The sequence below is a fragment of the Thalassophryne amazonica genome, chromosome 1 (assembly GCF_902500255.1).
Source record: "Thalassophryne amazonica chromosome 1, fThaAma1.1, whole genome shotgun sequence".
NCBI lineage: Eukaryota > Metazoa > Chordata > Actinopteri > Batrachoidiformes > Batrachoididae > Thalassophryne > Thalassophryne amazonica.
In genome coordinates this window covers 173,631,285-173,656,063 of record NC_047103.1, presented here as the reverse complement: position 1 = coordinate 173,656,063, position 24,779 = coordinate 173,631,285, and the positions used below count along the sequence as shown (strand labels likewise).

General features: G+C 44.9%; 1 protein-coding gene across 1 annotated transcript in view; it reads left to right on the top strand.

The window, feature by feature from the left end:
- The window catches only part of iqub (IQ motif and ubiquitin domain containing), a 123,559-nt gene that overhangs the window by 2,857 nt on the left and 95,923 nt on the right, over positions 1-24,779 (top strand). Inside the window, exons 2-5 of the mRNA XM_034179750.1 lie at positions 6,876-7,010; positions 7,081-7,248; positions 8,846-9,021; positions 20,129-20,284. Coding sequence (XP_034035641.1) covers positions 6,876-7,010; positions 7,081-7,248; positions 8,846-9,021; positions 20,129-20,284 — 635 coding nt within the window. The remainder of the gene's footprint in view (positions 1-6,875; positions 7,011-7,080; positions 7,249-8,845; positions 9,022-20,128; positions 20,285-24,779) is intronic.

The following is a 24,779-nucleotide window of genomic DNA, read 5'->3' as shown; positions in this document are numbered from 1 at the left end:
TAAACACTGTCTGTGATCTGTGTGTATATAACAGCTTGTGTGACTGTGTGTATATAAACACTGTGTGTGATTGTGTATATAAACAGTCTGTGTTGTGATCTGTGTGTATATAAACACTCGGTCTGTGATCTGTGTGTATATTACAACACTCTGTGCTTGTGCCTGTGGTATATAAACAGTCTGTGTCTGTGACCTGTGTGTATATAAACACTGTGATCTGTGTGTATATAAACAGTCTGTGTCTGTGACCTGTGTGTATATAAACAGTCTGTGTCTGTGATCTGTGTGTATATAAACACTCTGTGTCTGTGATCTGTGTGTATATAAACAGTCTGTGTCTGTGACCTGTGTGTATATAAACAGTCTGTGTCTGTGACTTGTGTGTATATAAACACTCTGTGTCTGTGGTGTATATAAACAGCCTTTGTGTGTGACCTGTGTGTATATAAACACTGTGTCTGTGATCTGTGTGTATATAAACACTCTGTGTCTGTGATCTGTGTGTATATAAACAGTCTGTGTCTGTGACTTGTGTGTATATAAACAGTCTGTGTCTGTGACCTGTGTGTATATAAACACTCTGTGTCTGTGACCTGTGTGTATATAAAGTCTGTGTCTGTGACCTGTGTGTATATAAACAGTCTGTGTCTGTGCCCTGTGTGTATATAAACAGTCTGTGTCTGTGACCTGTGTGTATATAAAGTCTGTGTCTGTGACCTGTGTGTATATAAACACTCTGTGTCTGTGACCTGTGTGTATATAAACAGCCTGTGTGTGTGACCTGTGTGTATATAAACACTCTGTGTCTGTGATCTGTGTGTATATAAACACTCTGTGTCTGTGATCTGTGTGTATATAAACACTCTGTGTCTGTGATCTGTGTGTATATAAACAGTCTGTGTCTGTGATCTGTGTGTATATAAACACTGTCTTTGACCTGTGTGTATATAAACAGTCTGTGTCTGTGATCTGTGTGTATATAAACAGTCTGTGTCTGTGACCTGTGTGTATATAAACACTCTGTGTCTGTGACCTGTGTGTATATAAACAGCCTGTGTGTGTGACCTGTGTGTATATAAACACTGTGTCTGTGATCTGTGTGTATATAAACACTCTGTGTCTGTGACCTGTGTGTATATAAACACTGTGATCTGTGTGTATATAAACAGTCTGTGTCTGTGACCTGTGTGTATATAAACAGTCTGTGTCTGTGATCTGTGTGTATATAAACACTCTGTGTCTGTGACCTGTGTGTATATAAACAGTCTGTGTCTGTGATCTGTGTGTATATAAACAGCCTGTGTGTGTGACCTGTGTGTATATAAACACTGTGTCTGTGATCTGTGTGTATATAAACACTCTGTGTCTGTGATCTGTGTGTATATAAACAGTCTGTGTCTGTGACCTGTGTGTATATAAACAGCCTTTGTCTGTGACTTGTGTGTATATAAACACTCTGTGTCTGTGACCTGTGTGTATATAAACAGTCTGTGTCTGTGATCTGTGTGTATATAAACACTCTGTGTCTGTGATCTGTGTGTATATAAACAGTCTGTGTCTGTGATCTGTGTGTATATAAACACTGTCTGTGACCTGTGTGTATATAAACACTGTGTCTGTGATCTGTGTGTATATAAACACTCTGTGTCTGTGACCTGTGTGTATATAAACAGTCTGTGTCTGTGACCTGTGTGTATATAAACACTCTGTGTCTGTGACCTGTGTGTATATAAACAGCCTGTGTGTGTGACCTGTGTGTATATAAACACTGTGTCTGTGATCTGTGTGTATATAAACACTCTGTGTCTGTGACCTGTGTGTATATAAACACTGTGTCTGTGATCTGTGTGTATATAAACAGTCTGTGTCTGTGACCTGTGTGTATATAAACAGTCTGTGTCTGTGATCTGTGTGTATATAAACACTCTGTGTCTGTGATCTGTGTGTATATAAACAGTCTGTGTCTGTGATCTGTGTGTATATAAACACTCTGTGTCTGTGACCTGTGTGTATATAAACAGTCTGTGTCTGTGATCTGTGTGTATATAAACAGCCTGTGTGTGTGACCTGTGTGTATATAAACACTGTGTCTGTGATCTGTGTGTATATAAACAGTCTGTGTCTGTGACCTGTGTGTATATAAACACTCTGTGTCTGTGATCTGTGTGTATATAAACACTGTGTCTGTGATCTGTGTGTATATAAACACTCTGTGTCTGTGACCTGTGTGTATATAAACAGCCTGTGTGTGTGACCTGTGTGTATATAAACACTGTGTCTGTGATCTGTGTGTATATAGACACTCTGTGTCTGTGACCTGTGTGTATATAAACACTCTGTGTCTGTGATCCGTGTGTATATAAACACTGTGTCTGTGATCTGTGTGTATATAAACAGTCTGTGTCTGTGACCTTTGTGTATATAAACAGTCTGTGTCTGTGATCTGTGTGTATATAAACACTGTCTGTGACCTGTGTGTATATAAACACTGTGTCTGTGATCTGTGTGTATATAAACACTCTGTGTCTGTCATCTGTGTGTATATAAACACTCTGTGTCTGTGATCTGTGTGTATATAAACAGTCTGTGTCTGTGATCTGTGTGTATATAAACACTCTGTGTCTGTGACCTGTGTGTATATAAACACTCTGTGTCTGTGATCTGTGTGTATATAAACAGTCTGTGTCTGTGATCTGTGTGTATATAAACAGTCTGTGTCTGTGATCTGTGTGTATATAAACACTGTCTGTGACCTGTGTGTATATAAACAGTCTGTGTCTGTGACCTGTGTGTATATAAACACTCTGTGTCTGTGACCTGTGTGTATATAAACAGCCTGTGTGTGTGACCTGTGTGTATATAAACACTGTGTCTGTGATCTGTGTGTATATAAACACTCTGTGTCTGTGACCTGTGTGTATATAAACACTGTGATCTGTGTGTATATAAACAGTCTGTGTCTGTGACCTGTGTGTATATAAACAGTCTGTGTCTGTGATCTGTGTGTATATAAACACTCTGTGTCTGTGATCTGTGTGTATATAAACAGTCTGTGTCTGTGACCTCTGTGTATATAAACACTCTGTGTCTGTGACCTGTGTGTATATAAACAGTCTGTGTCTGTGATCTGTGTGTATATAAACACTCTGTGTCTGTGACCTGTGTGTATATAAACAGTCTGTGTCTGTGATCTGTGTGTATATAAACACTCTGTGTCTGTGATCTGTGTGTATATAAAGTCTGTGTCTGTGACCTCTGTGTATATAAACACTCTGTGTCTGTGACCTGTGTGTATATAAACAGTCTGTGTCTGTGATCTGTGTGTATATAAACACTCTGTGTCTGTGACCTGTGTGTATATAAACAGTCTGTGTCTGTGACCTGTGTGTATATAAAGTCTGTGTCTGTGACCTCTGTGTATATAAACAGTCTGTGTCTGTGATCTGTGTGTATATAAACACTGTGTCTGTGACCTGTGTGTATATAAACTTTCTGTGTCTGTGATCTGTGTGTATATAAACACTCTGTGTCTGTGACCTGTGTGTATATAAACACTCTGTGTCTGTGATCTGTGTGTATATAAACACTGTGTCTGTGACCTGTGTGTTTATAAACTTTCTGTCTGTGATCTGTGTGTATATAAACAGTCTGTGTCTGTGACTTGTGTGTATATAAACACTCTGTGTCTGTGATCTGTGTGTATATAAACAGTCTGTGTCTGTGACCTGTGTGTATCTAAAGTCTGTGTCTGTGACCTGTGTGTATATAAAGTCTGTGTCTGTGACCTGTGTGTATATACACACTCTGTGACCTGTGTGTATATAAACAGTCTGTGTCTGTGACCTGTGTCTATATAAACAGTCTGTGTCTGTGACCTGTGTGTATATAAAGTCTGTGTCTGTGACCTGTGTCTATATAAACAGTCTGTGTCTGTGACCTGTGTGTATATAAAGTCTGTGTCTGTGACCTGTGTGTATATAAACAGTCTGTGTCTGTGACCTGTGTGTATATAAAGTCTGTGTCTGTGACCTGTGTCAATCAATCAGTCAATCAATTTTTTTATATAGCGCCAAATCACAACAAACAGTTGCCCCAAGGCGCTGTATATTGTAAGGCAAGGCCATACAATAATTCCGTAAAAACCCCAACGGTCAAAACGACCCCCTGTGAGCAAGCACTTGTCTACAGTGGGAAGGAAAAACTCCCTTTTAACAGGAAGAAACCTCCAGCAGAACCAGGCTCAGGGAGGGGCAGTCTTCTGCTGGGACTGGTTGGGGCTGAGGGAGAGAACCAGGAAAAAGACATGCTGTGGAGGGGAGCAGAGATCAATCACTAATGATTAAATGCAGAGTGGTGCATACAGAGCAAAAAGAGAAAGAAACAGTGCATCATGGGAACCCCCCAGCAGTCTAAGTCTATAGCAGCATAACTAAGGGATGGTTCAGGGTCACCTGATCCAGCCCTAACTATAAGCTTTAGCAAAAAGGAAAGTTTTAAGCCTAATCTTAAAAGTAGAGAGGGTGTCTGTCTCCCGGATCTGAATTGGGAGCTGGTTCCACAGGAGAGGAGCCTGAAAGCTGAAGGCTCTGCCTCCCATTCTACTCTTACAAACCCTAGGAACTACAAGTAAGCCTGCAGTCTGAGAGCGAAGCGCTCTATTGGGGTGATATGGTACTACGAGGTCCCTAAGATAAGATGGGACCTGATTATTCAAAACCTTATAAGTAAGAAGAAGAATTTTAAATTCTATTCTAGAATTAACAGGAAGCCAATGAAGAGAGGCCAATATGGGTGAGATATGCTCTCTCCTTCTAGTCCCCGTCAGTACTCTAGCTGCAGCATTTTGAATTAACTGAAGGCTTTTCAGGGAACTTTTAGGACAACCTGATAATAATGAATTACAATAGTCCAGCCTAGAGGAAATAAATGCATGAATTAGTTTTTCAGCATCACTCTGAGACAAGACCTTTCTGATTTTAGAGATATTGCGTAAATGCAAAAAAGCAGTCCTACATATTTGTTTAATATGCGCTTTGAATGACATATCCTGATCAAAAATGACTCCAAGATTTCTCACAGTATTACTAGAGGTCAGGGTAATGCCATCCACAGTAAGGATCTGGTTAGACACCATGTTTCTAAGATTTGTGGGGCCAAGTACAATAACTTCAGTTTTATCTGAGTTTAAAAGCAGGAAATTAGAGGTCATCCATGTCTTTATGTCTGTAAGACAATCCTGCAGTTTAGCTAATTGGTGTGTGTCCTCTGGCTTCATGGATAGATAAAGCTGGGTATCATCTGCGTAACAATGAAAATTTAAGCAATACCGTCTAATAATACTGCCTAAGGGAAGCATGTATAAAGTGAATAAAATTGGTCCTAGCACAGAACCTTGTGGAACTCCATAATTAACTTTAGTCTGTGAAGAAGATTCCCCATTTACATGAACAAATATTAGACAAATATGATTCAAACCACCGCAGCGCAGTGCCTTTAATACCTATGGCATGCTCTAATCTCTGTAATAAAATTTTATGGTCAACAGTATCAAAAGCAGCACTGAGGTCTAACAGAACAAGCACAGAGATGAGTCCACTGTCCGAGGCCATAAGAAGATCATTTGTAACCTTCACTAATGCTGTTTCTGTACTATGATGAATTCTAAAACCTGACTGAAACTCTTCAAATAGACCATTCCTCTGTAGATGATCAGTTAGCTGTTTTACAACTACCCTTTCAAGAATTTTTGAGAGAAAAGGAAGGTTGGAGATTGGCCTATAATTAGCTAAGATAACTGGGTCAAGTGATGGCTTTTTAAGTAATGGTTTAATTACTGCCACCTTAAAAGCCTGTGGTACATAGCCAACTAACAAAGATAGATTGATCATATTTAAGATCGAAGCATTAAATAATGGTAGGGCTTCCTTGAGCAGCCTGGTAGGAATGGGGTCTAATAAACATGTTGATGGTTTGGATGAAGTAACTAATGAAAATAACTCAGACAGAACAATCGGAGAGAAAGAGTCTAACCAAATACAGGCATCACTGAAAGCAGCCAAAGATAACGATACGTCTTTGGGATGGTTATGAGTAATTTTTTCTCTAATAGTTAAAATTTTGTTAGCAAAGAAAGTCATGAAGTCATTACTAGTTAAAGTTAATGGAATACTCAGCTCAATAGCGCTCTGACTCTTTGTCAGCCTGGCTACAGTGCTGAAAAGAAACCTGGGGTTGTTCTTATTTTCTTCAATTAGTGATGAGTAGAAAGATGTCCTAGCTTTACGGAGGGCTTTTTTATAGAGCAACAGACTCTTTTTCCAGGCTAAGTGAAGATCTTCTAAATTAGTGAGACGCCATTTCCTCTCCAACTTACGGGTTATCTGCTTTAAGCTACGAGTTTGTGAGTTATACCACGGAGTCATATAAACAGTCTGTGTCTGTGACCTGTGTGTATATAAACAGTCTGTGTCTGTGACCTGTGTGTATATAAAGTCTGTGTCTGTGACCTGTGTCTATATAAACAGTCTGTGTCTGTGACCTGTGTGTATATAAACAGTCTGCGTCTGTGACCTGTGTGTATATACACACTCTGTTCTGGCTGGTTGTTAACCAGTTCAGGACTGGTTGTGATCTGGTTCAGGACTGGCTGTGATCTGGTGCAGGACTGGTTGTGAACTGGTTTAGGACTGGTTGTAAATTGGTTCTGGCTGGTTGTGAACCGGTTGAGGACTGGTTGTAAATTGGTTCTGGCTGGTTGTGAACTGGTTTAGGACTGGTTGTGAATTGGTTCTGGCTGGTTGTGAACCGGTTGAGGACTGGTTGTGAACTGGTTTAACTGTGTTGTGGTTTTAAACAGAGCCTGTGCTGTCTTGCAGTGAAGGTGGTTCTGGTGCCAGACGGCCACGTGTTGACTGTGGCCTTCGCCATCGGGCTGAGTATCTGGGACCTGAAATGTCACCTCGCCTCGGAGGTCAGGGTTCCTCCTGAGGTGCTGCAGTTCTCTCTGGATGGTATGGGGGGCTCTCTGTGGGTTTTTGGTTTGTGAGAGGTGATCCCGCCCTGATACCTGTTTGTCTTCAGGCAGAGTTGTAGATGACCTGCAGACCCTGATGGAGCTCGGCGTCCAGCCGCACGCCACCACCAGCATGGAGATGAGCTCCACTAAGCCGACCGCACACCCGCTGCTCCCCCTTCAGCCCATACAGCATGACAGCATGCCGGACGTCCTCACTGTCCAAGTCCAAACAGGTACCAGGACAACACAAAGAAGAATAATCCCAACAGATTAAAAGGCTACATCAGGTTCTGATTATTGTCCAAAATGTTTCGCACTGTGACACTGGTCCACTTTCTGGATGTTTCTTTTTTTTATTTTTCTTAATCTGTGAACCAAAGAACATTTTAGCCTGGAGTGTTTATATTCAAAAAATTTCTTTTATATGTTGCTGGTTTTTTGGCATTAATGTGTATTTACTAGATGGATTGTGGCAGCGTCTGATGTTTTCCAGATGCAGTACCGGACTGTCGTGGTGAAGAAGTAGCTGAGCCAAAAGGCGAGACTCTCGGGTTATTAGTCAGTTTGCGCTCCTGTCCTCACCTATGATCATGAGCTTTGGGTAATAACTGAAACAATATGATCACGGATATAAGCGGCAGAATTAAGATTCTTCTGTTGGGTATTTGGGCTTACCCTCCTGGTCAGGATGAGAAGCTCGACAATCTGGGAGAGACTCTGTGGTGTCCCTCAGGAGGTCTTCCATGCACATCCAGCTGGGAGGAGACCCCGGGGAAAAACCCAGAACATGCTGGAGGGGTTTCCCAGCTTGTTTGGAAATGCTTCGGGATCCCCTGGGAAGACAGGAAAGTGTGGTGTGAGCTGCTTGGTCTGCTGCCATCATGACCCAGATCCAGTTAAGTCATTGAAGAATTTGAGATGCCCTCTGCATCCTCTGAGGGATTAATACCGTTGACTGTTAAATGGTTTGATGGTGTTCAGACTTAAAAAAAGAAAAAGGTCGCTGTCCCAATACTTATGGTCCGACAGAGCAAGAAGCTCAGTGGAAGTTAAACTACGTGATGGTCTAGTGGTTAAGTGTTGGGTTTCAAACCAGAGGATCCTGTGTTCAAATCCCAGCCTGACCAGAAAATCACTAAGGGCCCTTGGGCAACGTCCTTAATCCCATAGTTCCTCGTGGTGTGTAGTGAGCACCTTGTATGGCAGCAGCTTGACATTGGAGTGAATGTGAGGCATCATTGTAAAGCGCTTTGAGCGTTCTGATGCAGATGAAAAGGCGCTATATAAATGCAGTCCATTTACCAATGTTTAGACCTGGATTTGATTCCCAATTAGGCAACCTGTCTGTGTCCTTCACCTGCATCGTCTCTGCCCACCCAGCTGGAAATGGTTCCAGCCTCAACTGGAGAAGTAACCTCTGATGTACTGCCTGGCACTGTCTCTAGGAGGAGTCGTAGACGTTTATTCGCTTCATGCTACAGAATCTGTGGGTTAAGACACCAGCGGGACTCGGGCCTACAGAGGACTCAGGTCTTTCTTCCAAACACATATGCTGGACCTCATCTTACTGGACCTGACTGTTGATGGCTGGCAGACAGGTTTTTGTGGGTCTGTGGTGTGCTCCAACTGGGCACGCCTTACGTTCAGACCAGCACGCCCACACGAGCACAAAGGAGCGTAAGTTTTTTGATAAGTGAGAAAATGACAATGATGTGGTCAGAAGGCCACATTAGTCCTGGTGCTGCGCTGTGTGCCGCTTTAGGTTTGGTGCAACACATGACCTCGTGTGACCTTTGAATGCCTCAGATGCAAGGTTTCTGTGTCATCCAGATGATGGAGGGGCGAAGGAGGTCACGGTGGAGATTGAGCGCCTCCTGCTGGAGAAAGAATTCCTGGGTGGCTACCGGCACAGGCTGACAGGGGCGGAGTATCACCATGCTGCTGTCCAGACCCCACCCAAGAGGAGACCTGACAGAGGCGTGGCCATCTTCAGCCGCAACACACAGGTGGTGTCACACGTCTTCACCGAGTGATGAAACCACAACGGACCCTCAGCTCACACTGACGCACAAACACAGAACCACATCAGGCATCAGGTCCAGATTCATACAGTTTCCAGACACACGTTAAAAGGTCTTGTTTGTCCTATTTCAGATTTAGGTTCCAGCAGGCAGTGTGGTCTCTAAGTAAACAGAAGGTTCCAGGTTCTCTTCCCACCTGGTCCTTTCTGTGTGGCGTTTGTATGTCTCCCTGTGTTCATGTGGGTTCCCTCTGGGTGCTCAGACTCCTCCCACTTCCAAAGACATGCAGGTTAGATGAACTGGTGGTTCTAAATTGACCGTAGATATGAATGTCCAGGGTGAACCAAACCCTAACCCCGCCTCTCACCCAGTGACCAAGCCCTAACCCCGGCTCTCACCCAATGACCAAGCCCTAAGCACCTCTCTCACCCAATGATCAAACCCTAACCCCGGCTCTCACCCAATGACCAAACCCTAACCCACCTCTCACCCAGTGACCAAGCCCTAAGCCCGCCTCTCACCCAATGACCAAACCCTAACCCCACCTCTCACCCAATGACCAAATCCTAACCCTGCCTCTCACCCAATGACATCACCCTAACCCCACCTCTCACCCAATGACCAAGCCCTAGCCCCACCTCTCGCCCAATGACCAAGCTCTAACCCTGCCTCTCACCCAGTGACCAAGCCCAAACCCCGCCTCTCACCCAATGACATCACCCTAACCCCGCCTCTCACCCAATGAACAAGCCCTAACCCCGCCTCTCACCCAATGACCAAACCCTATCCCTGCCTCTCACCCAATGACTAAGTCCTAACCCCGCCTCTCACCCAATGACCATGTCCTAACCCCGCCTCTCACCCAATGACATCACCCTAACCCCGCCTCTCACCCAATGACCAAACCCTAACCCTGCCTCTCACCCAATGACATCACCTTAACCCCGCCTCTCACCCAATGACCAAGCCCTAATCCTGCCTCTCACCCAGTGACCAAGTCCTAACCCACCTCTCACCCAATGACCAAGTCCTAACCCCGCCTCTCACCCAATGACATCACCCTAACCCCACCTCTCACCCAATGACCAAGCCCTAGCCCCACCTCTCACCCAATGACTAAGCCCTAGCCTCACCTCTCACCCAATGACGAAGCCCTAACCCCGCCTCTCACCCAATGACCAAGCCCTAATCCCGCCTGTCACCCAATGACATCACACTAACCCCGCCTCTCACCCAATGACCAAACCCTAACTCCGCCTCTCATCCTGTGACCCTTAACTATAATAAACAGACTTAGAAAATGAACTGCCCAAAACTTGTACAGAATCCTGTAAAAATGCTGCAGTCCTGCTCTAGTGTATTCTGTTGCATTTCCTCTATTTGTGCCATTAGGGGCGTATCATGTTTTTCTTGTGAAGTCTGTGATTCTCAAGAAGCTAAAACTTTTGCTTCAGTTACTATGTCTTTTAAGGTCACATCGCTGTGTTCCAAAAAAAACAGACCTGTGTGGTTACCGTCAGTCACGCATTAACACTGGAAGCACGTTGTTGACTGTGCTAACTAGCCTAGCCAAGACAAATGTTTTTCTTCACAGCTAAGAGGGTAGGAAAGGACCCAAGGACAGAGGAATCAGAGGTAATGTGTAGACACTGGATCTGGGAGCATAAACCACAGCCCTCAATCCTAGAACCGAACAGTGCACGGGTCCATCCCCACCTCCTGATATGGCGAGTTTTAAATGTTAAACTGTTTAAACTGTTGTTTCAGAACATTTTAAATACTGATGATTGCACTGTGGCTGTGTGAAACGTGCTGACGTCACAGTTAGCTGTGTGAGTGATGTTTTAAATGCTCCAAAACGCCGCTGCATGTCCTCGAGCTGTGCTAACTTTCTGTGAATACACAGCGTGCATCCAGTTGAGCCCAAAAAATAACAAATGGTTTAAATGTGTGAAAGCAGCCAAGCTGGTGTGGATGGTTCTGCTGAAGCCGAAACTGATGATTTCCTCAATAAAGAAGTTTTAATATCAAACCTTCTTCTTCTTTGTCTTTCGGCTGTTCCCGTTAGGGGGCGCCACAGCAGATCAATCATTTCCATCTCACCCTGTCCTCTGTATCTTCCTCTGTCTCTCCAACCACCTGCATGTCCTCCCTCAGCACATCCATGAACCTCCTCTTTGGTCTCCCTCTTCTCCTCCTGCCTGGTGGCTCCATCCTCAGCATTCTTCTCCCTATATACCCTGGGTCCCTCCTCTGCACATGTCCAAACCATCTCAATCACGCCTCTCTGACTTTGTCTCCAAACCGTCCCACCTGAGCTGTCCCTCTGATATGTTCATTCCTAATCTTGTCCATTCTCATCACTCCCAAAGAGAATCTCAGCATCTTCAGCTCTGCCTCCTGTCTTTTTGTTAGTGCCACCGTCTCTAAGCCGTCCAGCATCGCTGGTCTCACTACTGTCTTGTAAAATTTCTCCTTCACTCTTGCTGATATTCTTCAGTCACAAATCACTCCTGCCACCTTTCTCCACCCACTCCACCCTGCCTGCACTCTTTTCTTCACCTCTCTACCACACTCTCCATTACTTTGAACAGTTGACCCCAAATATTTAAACTCATCTACTTTCACCACTTCTACTCCTTGTAACTGCACTATTCCACTGGGCTCCCTCCCATTCACACACATGTACTCAGTCTTGCGTCTACTGACTTTCATTCCCCTTTTCTCCAAAGCATATCTCCACCTCTCCAGACTAGACTCAACTTGCTCTCTATTCTCACTACAGATTACAATGTCATTTGCAAACATCATAGTCCATGGGGACTCCTGTCTGATCTCATCCGTCAACCTGTCCATCACCACTGCAAACAAGAAAGGATTCAGAGCTGATCCTTGGTGTAATCCCACCTCCACCTTGAATGAGTCTGTCATTCCTACTGCGCATCTCACCGCTGTCGCACTATTCTTGTACATGTCCTGCACTACCCTAACATACTTCTCTGCCACTCCAGACTTCCTCATACAATACCACAGCTCTTCTCTTGGCACCCTATCATAAGCTTTTTCTAAGTCCACAAACACACAATGTAACTCTTTCTGGTCTTCTCTGTACTTCTCCAACAGTATTCTCAGAGCAAACATTGCATCTGTAGTGCTCTTTCTCAGCATGAAACCATATTGCTGCTCACAGATCTTCACCTGTTTTCTAAGCCAAGCTTCTACTACAGCCTCAACACTGCATTTAATCTATTATTAGACTCTACTGGCTTTGCTCAAAATGTAAATGAGTCCACCCACCACTTTAATCATATCTTAGATCTTGTTCTGACTTATGGTATGGAAATAGAAGACTTAACAGTATTCCCTGAAAACTCCCTTCTGTCTGATCATTTCTTAATAACATTTACATTTACTCTGATGGACTACCCAGCAGTGGGGAATAAGTTTCATTACACTAGAAGTCTTTCAGAAAGCGCTGTAACTAGGTTTAAGGATATGATTCCTTCTTTATGTTCTCTAATGCCATATACCAACACAATGCAGAGTAGCTACCTAAACTCTGTAAGTGAGATAGAGTATCTCGTCAATAGTTTTACATCCTCATTGAAGACAACTTTGGATGCTGTAGCTCCTCTGAAAAAGAGAGCTTTAAATCAGAAGTGCCTGACTCCGTGGTATAACTCACAAACTCGTAGCTTAAAGCAGATAACCCGTAAGTTGGAGAGGAAATGGCGTCTCACTAATTTAGAAGATCTTCACTTAGCCTGGAAAAAGAGTCTGTTGCTCTATAAAAAAGCCCTCCGTAAAGCTAGGACATCTTTCTACTCATCACTAATTGAAGAAAATAAGAACAACCCCAGGTTTCTTTTCAGCACTGTAGCCAGGCTGACAAAGAGTCAGAGCTCTATTGAGCTGAGTATTCCATTAACTTTAACTAGTAATGACTTCATGACTTTCTTTGCTAACAAAATTTTAACTATTAGAGAAAAAATTATTCATAACCATCCCAAAGACGTATCGTTATCTTTGGCTGCTTTCAGTGATGCCGGTATTTGGTTAGACTCTTTCTCTCCGATTGTTCTGTCTGAGTTATTTTCTTTAGTTACTTCATCCAAACCATCAACATGTCTATTAGACCCCATTCCTACCAGGCTGCTCAAGGAAGCCCTACCATTATTTAATGCTTCGATCTTAAATATGATCAATCTATCTTTGTTACTTAAAAAGCCATCACTTGACCCAGCTATCTTAGCTAATTATAGGCCAATCTCCAACCTTCCTTTTCTCTCAAAAATTCTTGAAAGGGTAGTTGTAAAACAGCTAACTGATCATCTGCAGAGGAATGGTCTATTTGAAGAGTTTCAGTCAGGTTTTAGAATTCATCATAGTACAGAAACAGCATTAGTGAAGGTTACAAATGATCTTTTTATGGCCTCGGACAGTGGACTCATCTCTGTGCTTGTTCTGTTAGACCTCAGTGCTGCTTTTGATACTGTTGACCATAAAATTTTATTACAGAGATTAGAGCATGCCATAGGTATTAAAGGCACTGCGCTGCGGTGGTTTGAATCATATTTGTCTAATAGATTACAATTTGTTCATGTAAATGGGGAATCTTCTTCACGGACTAAAGTTAATTATGGAGTTCCACAAGGTTCTGTGCTAGGACCAATTTTATTCACTTTATACATGCTTCCCTTAGGCAGTATTATTAGACGGCATTGCTTAAATTTTCATTGTTACGCAGATGATACCCAGCTTTATCTATCCATGAAGCCAGAGGACACACACCAATTAGCTAAACTACAGGATTGTCTTACAGACATAAAGACATGGATGACTTCTAATTTCCTGCTTTTAAACTCAGATAAAACTGAAGTTATTGTACTTGGCCCCACAAATCTTAGAAACATGGTGTCTAACCAGATCCTTACTCTGGATGGCATTACCCTGACCTCTAGTAATACTGTGAGAAATCTTGGAGTCATTTTTGATCAGGATATGTCATTCAAAGCGCATATTAAACAAATATGTAGGACTGCTTTTTTGCATTTACACAATATCTCTAAAATTAGAAAGGTCTTGTCTCAGAGTGATGCTGAAAAACTAATTCCTGCATTTATTTCCTCTAGGCTGGACTATTGTAATTCATTATTATCAGGTTGTCCTAAAAGTTCCCTAAAAAGCCTTCAGTTAATTCAAAATGCTGCAGCTAGAGTACTAACGGGGACTAGAAGGAGAGAGCATATCTCACCCATATTGGCCTCTCTTCATTGGCTTCCTGTTAATTCTAGAATAGAATTTAAAATTCTTCTTCTTACTTATAAGGTTTTGAATAATCAGGTCCCATCTTATCTTAGGGACCTCGTAGTACCATATCACCCCAATAGAGCGCTTCGCTCTCAGACTGCAGGCTTACTTGTAGTTCCTAGGGTTTGTAAGAGTAGAATGGGAGGCAGAGCCTTCAGCTTTCAGGCTCCTCTCCTGTGGAACCAGCTCCCAATTCAGATCAGGGAGACAGACACCCTCTCTACTTTTAAGATTAGGCTTAAAACTTTCCTTTTTGCTAAAGCTTATAGTTAGGGCTGGATCAGGTGACCCTGAACCATCCCTTAGTTATGCTGCTATAGACGTAGACTGCTGGGGGGTTCCCATGATGCACTGTTTCTTTCTCTTTTTGCTCTGTATGCACCACTCTGCATTTAATCATTAGTGATCGATCTCTGCTCCCCTCCACAGCATGTCTTTTTCCTGGTTCTCTCCCTCAGCCCCAACCAGTCCCAGCAGAAGACTGCCCCTCCCTGAGCCTGGTTCTGCTGGAGGTTTCTTCCTGTTAAAAGGGAGTTTTTCCTTCCCACTGTAGCCAAGTGCTTGCTCACAGGGGGTCGTTTTGACCGTTGGGGTTTTACATAATTATTGTATGGCCTTGCCTTACAATATAAAGCGCCTTGGGGCAACTGTTTGTTGTGATTTGGCGCTATATAAAAAAAAATTGATTGATTGATTGATTGACTACTCTTTCCCATAACATCATGCTGTGGTTGATCAGCTTTATACCTCTGTAGTTACTGCAGCTCTGCACATCACCTTTGTTCTTGAAAATAGGAACCAGCACACTTCGTCTCCACTTCTCAGGTATCCTCTCACTTTCCAAGATTTTATTAAACAGTGTGGTTAGAAACTCTACTGCCATCTCTCCTAGACATTTCCATGCCTCCACTGGAATGTCATCAGGACCAGCTGCCTTTCCACTCTTCATCCTCTTCATAGCAGCCGTCACTTCTTCCTTACTAATCTCTTGTACTTCCTGATTTACTCTCACCACATCATCCAGCCTTTCTTGCTCATTTTCTTTATTCATCAGCTCCTCAAAATATTCCCTCCACCTTCTCAGCACACACTCCTCACTTGTCAGCACATTACCATGTGCATCTTTTACCACCCTAACCTGCTGCACATCCTTTCCAGCTCTGTCCCTTTGTCTGGCCAAAGACACTTACTATTCAACTTCTTGTACAGCTCACAATATGCCTTTTCCTTCGCTTTTGCCACTTCTCTTTTCGCCTTATGCCGCATCTCCTTGTACTCCTGTCTACTTTCTTCATCTCTCCGACTAACCCAAAACTTTTTCGGCAACCTCTTTCTCCTTATGCTTTCCTGGACCTCTTCATTCCACCATCAGGTCTCCTTGTCTTCCTTCCACTGTCCAAATGTCATACACTGTACTGTCCTAGCTGTTTCCCTCACCACATCTGCAGTACTTTTCCAGTTGTCCAAAATTGCTTCCCCTCCAACCAGTGCTTCTCTCACCTGCTCGCTAAATTTCACACAACAGTCTTCCTCCTTCAGTTTCCACCATCTGATCCTTTATTGAGCTCTCACTCTCTTCTTTTTTTACCTCTAAAGTCATCCTACAAACAACCATGCTATGCTGTCTAACGACACTCTCTCCTGCCACCATCTTACAGTCTCTGATTTCTTTTAGCTTGCATCTCCTACACAGAATGTAGTCAACCTGTATGCACCTTCCTCCACTCATATGTTACCCTGTGCTCCTCCCTTTTCTTAAAGTAGGTATTCACCACAGCCATTTCCATCCTTTTTGCAAAATCAACTATCATCTGTCCTTCCCCATTCCTATCCTTGATACCATATTTACCCATTACTTCCTCATCACCTCTGTTCCCTTCACCAACATGCTCATTGAAGTCCGCTCCTATCACCACTCTTCCATGCTTGGGCACACTCTCCACCACCTCATCTAACAGACTCCAGAAATCTTCTTTCTCCTTCATCTCACAACCTACCTGTGGGGCATATGCACTGATGATATTCATTATCACCCCTTCAATTTCCAACTTCACAGTCATCACCCTGTCAGACACTTGCTTAACCTCCAACACACTTTTAACATACTCTTCCTTTAAAATGACCCCAACACCATTTCTCTTCCTGTCCTCACCATGGTACAACAACTTGTACCCACCGCCGATGCTCCTGCGCTTACTTCCCTTCCACTTGGTCTTTTGCACACACAATATGTCTACCTTTCTCCTCTCCCATCATATCAGCCAGCTCTCTCCCTTTACCAGTCATACTACCCACATTCAAAGTCCCCACTCTCATTTCCACCCTTCTAGTTTTCTTCTCCCGCTGTTTTTGGAAACGTTCTCCTCCACTTCTTCATCGTCTTCGCCCAGCAGTAGCCCAATTTCCAAGTTTTAATATCAAACCAATCTCTCATTAACCTTTGGATCTGTTCCTAAATGTTTCAAATCTGCAGTGATTAAACAATTACTTAAGAAATTTAATCTTGACCCTAGTGTATTGAAAAATTATAGGCCGATATCAAATCTATTATTTTGCTCTAAAATTCTGGAAAAAGTGGTGTCATGGCAGCTCGTGGACTATCTTACTGAGAATAATCTCTTTGAGCCACTGCAGTCTGATTTTAGAAAATATCACTCCACAGAGACGGCTCTCACTAAAGTGGTGAATGATCTTCTGCTTATGATGGATTCAGACACCAATACAGTTCTGGTGCTGTTAGAGCTCAGTGCTGCATTTGATACAGTGGATCATCATATTCTACTCGATAGGCTGGAAAATCATTTTGGGATTACTGGGAGTGCCCTTGCATGGTTGATGTCATACTTGACTAGTTGTTCTCACTGTGTTTTGTACAGTAACACTACCTCTAACCTTAGTGACATGAAATTTGGGGTTCCCCAGGAGCCCCCTGCTTTTCTCCATTTACGAGGTCTGTTAGAAAAGTATCCGACCTTATTATTGTTTTCAAAAACCATATGGATTTGAATCACGTGTGATTGCATCAGCCAAGCTTGAACCTTCGTGCGCATGCATGAGTTTTTTTACGCCTGTCGGTTGCGTCATTCGCCTGTGAGCAGGCTTTGAGTGAGGAGTGGTCCAGCCCTTTCGTCGTTTTTTTCATTGTTTAGGAATGGCTCAGAGACTGCCGCTTTGCTTAATCAAAATTTTTTCAGAAACTGTGAGGCACATCCAAGTGGACACCATTCGAGAAATTCAGATGGTTTTTGGTGAAAATTTTACGGGCTTCAAAGAGATTACGGAGTGTTACTGTCGCTTTAAGGACGGCCCTCAGTGGCTGATGGCACGCCGCGCTTCGAAGCCGCCATCGACAGGCTGAGCGACCATTTCATTTCTAAACAGATGGCTGTATGGATCCGTGACCATTGTGTGCATTTTCTCTGGTTAGCACAAGAGCTGGACATCAACCATTTTCCGGCAGATTTCACTTTTAACAAGAGATTTTGTCATGGAAAGCCGAGCGGAGGCTTTGCGCGTCACGATGGATTCGCTGCTGGAACGAGACAAAACCACCTCCGTTTTGGTCTCACAGGACAGCTTTGAGATGGCGTTCAGACAGCTGTCGGTGGTTTTTCAGTCGAGTGATTATCCGAGAAATTGTGGATGTGCCTGGACATGCCAGAACATGTCCTGTGAGGCTTCATCATGGCGTTGCTTGCGGAATTCCTCCGCACGTCTGTCTCAATGTGCCGAAAAAGTGCTGGGGGCCGTCCTTAAAGCGACAGTAACACTCCGTAATCTCTTTGAAGCCCATAAAATTTTCACCAAAAACCATCTGAATTTCTCGAATGGTGTCCACTTGGATGTGCCTCACAGTTTCTGAAAAAATTTTGATCAAGCAAAGTGGCAGTCTCTGAGCTATTCCTAAACAATGAAAAAAAGACAAGAGGGGTGGACCACTCCTCACTCAAAGCCTGCCCACAGGTGAATGACGCAACCGACAGGCGTGAAAAAACTCACGTATGCGCACGAAGGTTCAAGCTTGTCTGACGCAATCACACGTGATTCAAATCCATATGGTTTTTGAAAAAAATAATAAGGTCGGATACTTTTCTAACAGACCTCGTATATAGCACCGCTTGGGCACATATTGCGGCGTTTTGGGCTTACCTTTCATTGCTATGCTGATGATACTCAGCTATACATGCCGATAACTGCTGGGAATCTCATCCACATAAAATGCTTAGAAGATTGCCTTGCATCAGTGAGAAGTTGGATGTCTAGAAACTTCCTACTTTTAAACTCTGATAAGACAGAAATGATGGTTCATGGTCCAGAGAGACATCAGTTAACGCTTAGCCTAGGCTCGTGTGTCATACATCACACTGACAAAGTGAGGAACCTTGGGACCCTGATCCATGCGTTTATCTCTTCTAGATTGGACTACTACAATGTTCTATTTTCTGGTTTACCACAGTCCAGCATTAGGGCTCTTCAGTTGGTTCAAAATGCTGCTGCCAGACTTTTGACACGAAGCAGAAAGTTTGACCACATTACACCCATTTTGGCATCTCTTCACTGGCTTCCTGTCCCTGTGAGATCAGATTTGAAGGTTCTGCTACTAGTTTATAAAATTGTTCTCAGACTGGCACCTCCCTACTTAGCTGACCTAATTAAACCTTACGTACCGGCCCGGGCTCTGCGTTCTTAAAGGTGCAGGACTACTTTGTGTCTCTAGGGTGAATAAGAAGTGTGCGGGTCACAGAGCTTTCTCTTATCGTGCCCCTGTTCTGTGGAATGATCTCCCTGCATTAATAAAACAGTCAGATTCTGTAGAGACTTTCAAGTCCAGACTTAAGACTTGTTTTCCCTTTCATATAGCCAGCATATTGGCATAGTTTAGTTCTACGTTTTTTACTCTTTTAATTCATTTTATTAGTAAATGGAGCATGCCGTGGCCTCAGCTTTATCTAAATTCTGGGTCTTTTAGTGAAGGTTAGGGCTAGTGGCCGGCGAGCACCTTAGTATTTTGTCTGCTTTCCTGTTGATTTACTGCTGATGAATTATACCTTAGGTTTGTTTTTTTTACAGGAAATTGATTCTGTTTTTTCTCTCTGTCTGAGGTACAGATAGCGTAACGGCCACAGGATGGCGGACTGACAGACTACACACTGCAGTCTGCAATTGGAATGGACGTTGTCGTGGGAACAGGCCCACTGACGGCATGAGGACTGCTGGATGATCCTTGCCTGTGGCGTAACCACCTGCATGGACGTCTCATCAAATACATCTTTTGTTATTATGTCATGTTGTTTTGATTTCCTGTTTTCCGTTTCTTCAGTTTTGAAAAAACCTTGTAACTGTTAGCATGGCCAAAGTAGAGCGTCACCCCTTTGAGTCTGGTCTGCTTGAGGTTTCTTCACACATCATCAGAGGGAGTTTTTTTCTTACCCATGTCGCCTGTGTGCTTGCTGTGGGAGTTGATACAGTTAGATCTTACTTGTGGCAGCTTTGTTGTGATTTGGCACTATATAAACAAATTGAATAGAATAGAATTGAATTGAAAGCAGTGGCGCAGTGCACAGGCTAATGGCGCTAAGCTAATGTGAGCTACCATTTTTTGAAAAGCAGAAACAAAAATAATCAAACAAACATTGAAACCAGATCGATTTACGTAAGAACATTTTGGTAAAGGTATCTGAGACAGGGACTATGGACCATCCAGCTCCTGAAGGGGGAAGTTGGCCTTTTGTGGGTTTTGGAAGGTAAATGTTTGGACTTGCTGTGTGTCTGTCTGTGTCAGACGATGGAAGTGAAGCACCAGAACCAGAACTGTCCAGTCAGCATCTCCACCCAGATGACCCGGGTCGGCTGCTACGTCTCCTGTGTGACAGATAAGCTGGTTACCCCCGGCAACTATGTCTCTGCCGCCGAGCATCAGGAGACGAGGCTGCGAGCAGTGAGTCCATGGCTTCCTGTTTAAAAGCAGATTATCTGAAACTTCAGCAGATTAAAGGCTGTTCAAATGTTTAGATTGATTAAAAACAAGATCATATGGTAAATAAATAAATAATGCTAAATGGACTGCATTTATATAGCACTTTTCCATCTGCATCAGACGCTCAAAGCGCTTTACAAATCATTAATCACATTCACCCCAATGTCAGGCTGCTGCCATACAAGGCGCTCACTACACACTGGGAGCAACTAGGGGATTAAGGGCCTTTAGTGATTTTCTAGTCAGGCTGGGATTTGAAGCGAGGATCTTCTGATCTCAAACCCAACGCCTTAGACGATTTAAAGCAGTTTAAAGGCAAGAAGACAAAACACAGCTGGACAGTCTGTCCTCGTCCAAATAAAGACGACCTGTCAAAGTGCTAACTAATGTTCTGGAGAAAAAAATGGTAGTTGTGCTTACATCCAATCCTATATTAGGCCAGGTGCAGGATAATCAGGAATTGCAGACAGAAAAAAAGAGGGAAAATCCGCACACTGGTTTAAAGCTCCCAAAATCTTTTTATTGACTAAAAACGCAACGTTTTGATCACAAGGTCTTCTTCAGGCAACTGTACAAAGGACATGTTGTTATTGTTCAGAGCAGTGATCGCTCTGGAGAGAAAGCTGTCCCTGAGTCTGTTTGTCCTAGTTTTGAATGACCTATACCATCAGCCGGAGGGTAGTAGGTCAAACAGGTGGTTGCTGGGGTGGGATGTGTCTTTGCTGATGCTGGCAGCTCTGCTGAGGTAGCGAGAGCTGGTAATGTTTTCCAGGCTGGGCAGAGAGCAGCCAGTGATCCCCTGGGCCATTTTTATCACTCTCTGCAGCGCTCTCCTGTCTGCTGCTGAACACCCCCCATACCACACTGTGATACAGTACGTCAGGATGCTCTCGATGGTGGATCTGTGGAACAACACCGGCAGCTTCTCCTCCAGATTGTTTCTCCTGAGCACCCTCAGGAAGTGGAGTTGCTGCTGGTCTTTCTTCACCACCACTGTGGTGTTGGCAGTCCAGGAGAGGCTGTACTCCCAGGAACCTGATGGAGCTAACCCTTTCCACACAGTCCCCTTGGATGTAGCGTGGGGCTGGGTCAGCCCTTTTCTTCCTGAAGTCTAGGATTCTTTCTTTTGTTTTTGTGGTGTTCAGTGGCAGGTTGTTAGCTGAACACCACACTGTCAGTCCACTGACCTCATCTCTGTAATCGGACTCATCCCCCCTGAAATAAGTCCAACCACAATGGTATCAAACTTTATGATGGTGTTTGTGGGATGGGTCGGGGGACAGTCGTACGTGTAAAGGGTGAACAGGAGGGGGCACAGTACACAGCCTTGAGGGGAGCCGGTGCTGAGTATGATGGTGGAGGAAAGGTGGGGGCCAAGTTTCACGGACTGTGGGCTGTTTGTGAGGAAGTCCTTGATCCACTGGCAGATGGGGGTGGAGATGCCCAGATGCATCAGTTTCTGGACCAGGAACTCCGGGATGATGTGGTTGAAGGTTGAGCTGAAGTCCAGGAAGAGCATCCTCACATAGCTCGCCTGGTGCTCCGGGTGGCTCAGCACGGTGTGGAGAGCTGTGGTGATAGTGTCCTCTGTGGAGGTCCAGAGTGGGAGGCAGGCTCTGATGTGCTGAGAGACCAGTCTTTCAAAGCACTTCATGGCCAAAGGCGCAAGTGCAACAGGCCTGTAGTCATTTATGCTCTCCACTGCTGACTTCTTTGGGACTGGGATGATGGTGGAAGATTTGAGGCAGAGTGGGATGATGGCCTGTGTCAGGGACAGGTTAAAGATGCAGGTGAAAACTCCAGCCAGTTGGTCAACGCATGCTTTAAGTATCTTTCCAGGTACACCATCGGGGCCGGCCGCCTTCCTGGGGTTCACTGCCTTCAGCACACGTCTCACTTTGTGTTCCTGAAGTGTTCGTGTGCCAGTGCTGGAGGGTGGTGGGTGTGGAGTTGCTGCTGGTCTGTCTGCTTTGAAGTGGGCAAAGAAGCAGTTCAGCACCTCTGCCAGCGAGGCATCAGACATAGCATTTCCTGGGTTGCTGCTCTTGTAGTTGGTTCTATGATTTATTCCCTGCCACATCCGTCTGGGGTCATTTACAGGAAAGTGGTCTTCTATCTTTTTTTTGTAGGCAGCCTTGGCCTCCCTGATGCCTCTTTTCAGGTCAGACCTGGCCGCACTGTACAGGGCCCTGTCCCCTGATTTAAAGGCGGTGTTGCGTCTTTTTAATAGGGACTGGACTACGCTGTTCATACAGGGCTTCTGGTTCAGAAAAACCCTGACCCTTTTGTTGACGGTGACAGTGTCAACACAGTTCTTAATGTAAGAGAGTACGGTGTCGGTGTACTCCTGCAGGTTGTGGCTGGAAAATAAATCCCAAACAGTTCGTGAGAAGCAGTCCTGTAGCTGGGAGAGAGCTCCCTCAGGCCAGGTTTGGATTGTCTTTTGTTTGGCTTTGTTTGCCTCAGCAGGGGGATGTAGGTGGGGGTGAGGAACAGGCAGAGATGGTCTGATCCAGCAAGATGGGGGAGGGGACTGACTTTGTACACATGTTTTATGTTTAAGTAAACATGGTCCAAAGTATTTTCCCCTCTGGTGGCACACTTCACGTACTGGACGTACTTAGGGAGCACAGCCTTTAAACACTCTTGGTTGAAGTCACCAGCAACAATACAAACGCCATCCAGGTGGGCCAGCTGCTGTTTATTTACACAGGTGAACAAGAAGCTAAGGGCCGTGCTAACGTTAGCATCGGGTGGGATGTAAACAGCAAACACAACGACTACTGTGAACTCCCATGGGAGATAAAAAGGTCTGCACGAGACTGCCAGCACCTCTAAATCGGGAGAACAGTGAGAGTCAATGACCCTGCTGGTACAGCACCACTCGCAGTTCACATAAACACAGAGCCCCCCAATTTTACATTTACCCGAATCACTGGTTCTGTCCTGCCGGTGTAGCGTGCAGCCTGCTCGCTCAACTGCAGCATTGGGGATCAGCAGGTGAAGCCACGTCTCCATGATGAAAATAACGCTGCAGTTCCGCACAAAGCTGTTTGAAGCCATCTGTAGCTCCAGATCGTCCATTTTGTGGGTGATGGATCTGGCGTTTGAGAGGAAGAGGCTCGGTAATGCTCTCCTGTGTGGTTGTTTGCGTAGCCTAGCATTGGAGGCGGACCGACATCCTCGCTTCTGCTTCCTGTCTCTGCGCCGCCTTCTCCGCCTGCTGGGCAGACTGGTAATCCACGGAGAGCCAGTGTTCTGGCTATGTCCTCCGGGATGTTGTGGTACTGGTGGAATTCGCTCGTAACCGACAGTTTGTACCTCAGACCGAGGTCAGTAAGGTTCTGTTGGCTAAAGCTGTGGGTCGCTTTACAAAACTCGAAGAATATACGCGCAAAAGGTAACAAAAACAAGCACCAAATTGGAGAGCTAAAAGCCGCTGCACCCGTGCGCGCCGCCATCTTACTACCTAGTCCTCTACCAGAGTCCTCATTTAAGTCATTAGGTGACATTGTATTGAGAGAATAAATCCAGTGTGTCTCCCTTTGAAGGAGTCTTCTCTCTGTGTCACCTCCTCTGCACTGTCCCTCCACTCCCTCCACTCTCTCCACTCTCCCCACTCCCTCCACTCTCTCCACTCTCCCCACTCCCTCCACTCTCTCCACTCTATCCACTCCCACCACTCCCTCCACTCTCTCCACTCTCACCACTCCCTCCACTCTCTCCACTCCCTCCATTCTCCCTACTCCCTCCACTCTCTCCACTCCCTCCACTCTACCCACTCCCTTCACTCTCTCCACTCTCTCCACTCCCTCCACTCTCTCCACTCCTTGCACTCTCTCCACTCCCTCCACTCTCTCCACTCCCTCCACTCTCTCCACTCTCTCCACTCCCTCCACTCCCTCCACTCTCCTCACTCTCTCCACTCCCTCCACTCTCTCCACTCCGTCCACTCCCTCCACTCTCTCCAATCTGTCCACTCTCTCCACTCTCCTAACTCTCTCCACTCCCTCCACTCCCTCCACTCTCTCCACTCTCTCCACTCCCTCCACTCACTCCACTCTCCCCACTCCTTCCACTCTCTCCATTCTCCTTCCTCTCTCCACTCCCTCCACTCCCTCCACTCTCTCGACTCTTTCCACTCCCTCCACTCTCTCCACTCCCTCCACTTTCACCACTCCCTCCACTCTCTCCACTCTCTCCACTCCCTCCACTCCCTCCACTCTCCCCACTCTCTCCACTCCCTCCACTCTCTCCACTCCCTCCACTCTCCCCACTCTCTCCACTCCCTCCACTCTCTCCACTCCCTCCACGCTCTCCACTCTCTCCACTCCTTGCACTCTCTCCATTCCCTCCACTCTCTCCACTCTCCCCACTCCCTCCACTGTCCCCACTCCCTCCACTCTCCTCACTCTCTCCACTCTCTCCACTCTCCCCACTCCCTCCACTCTCTCCA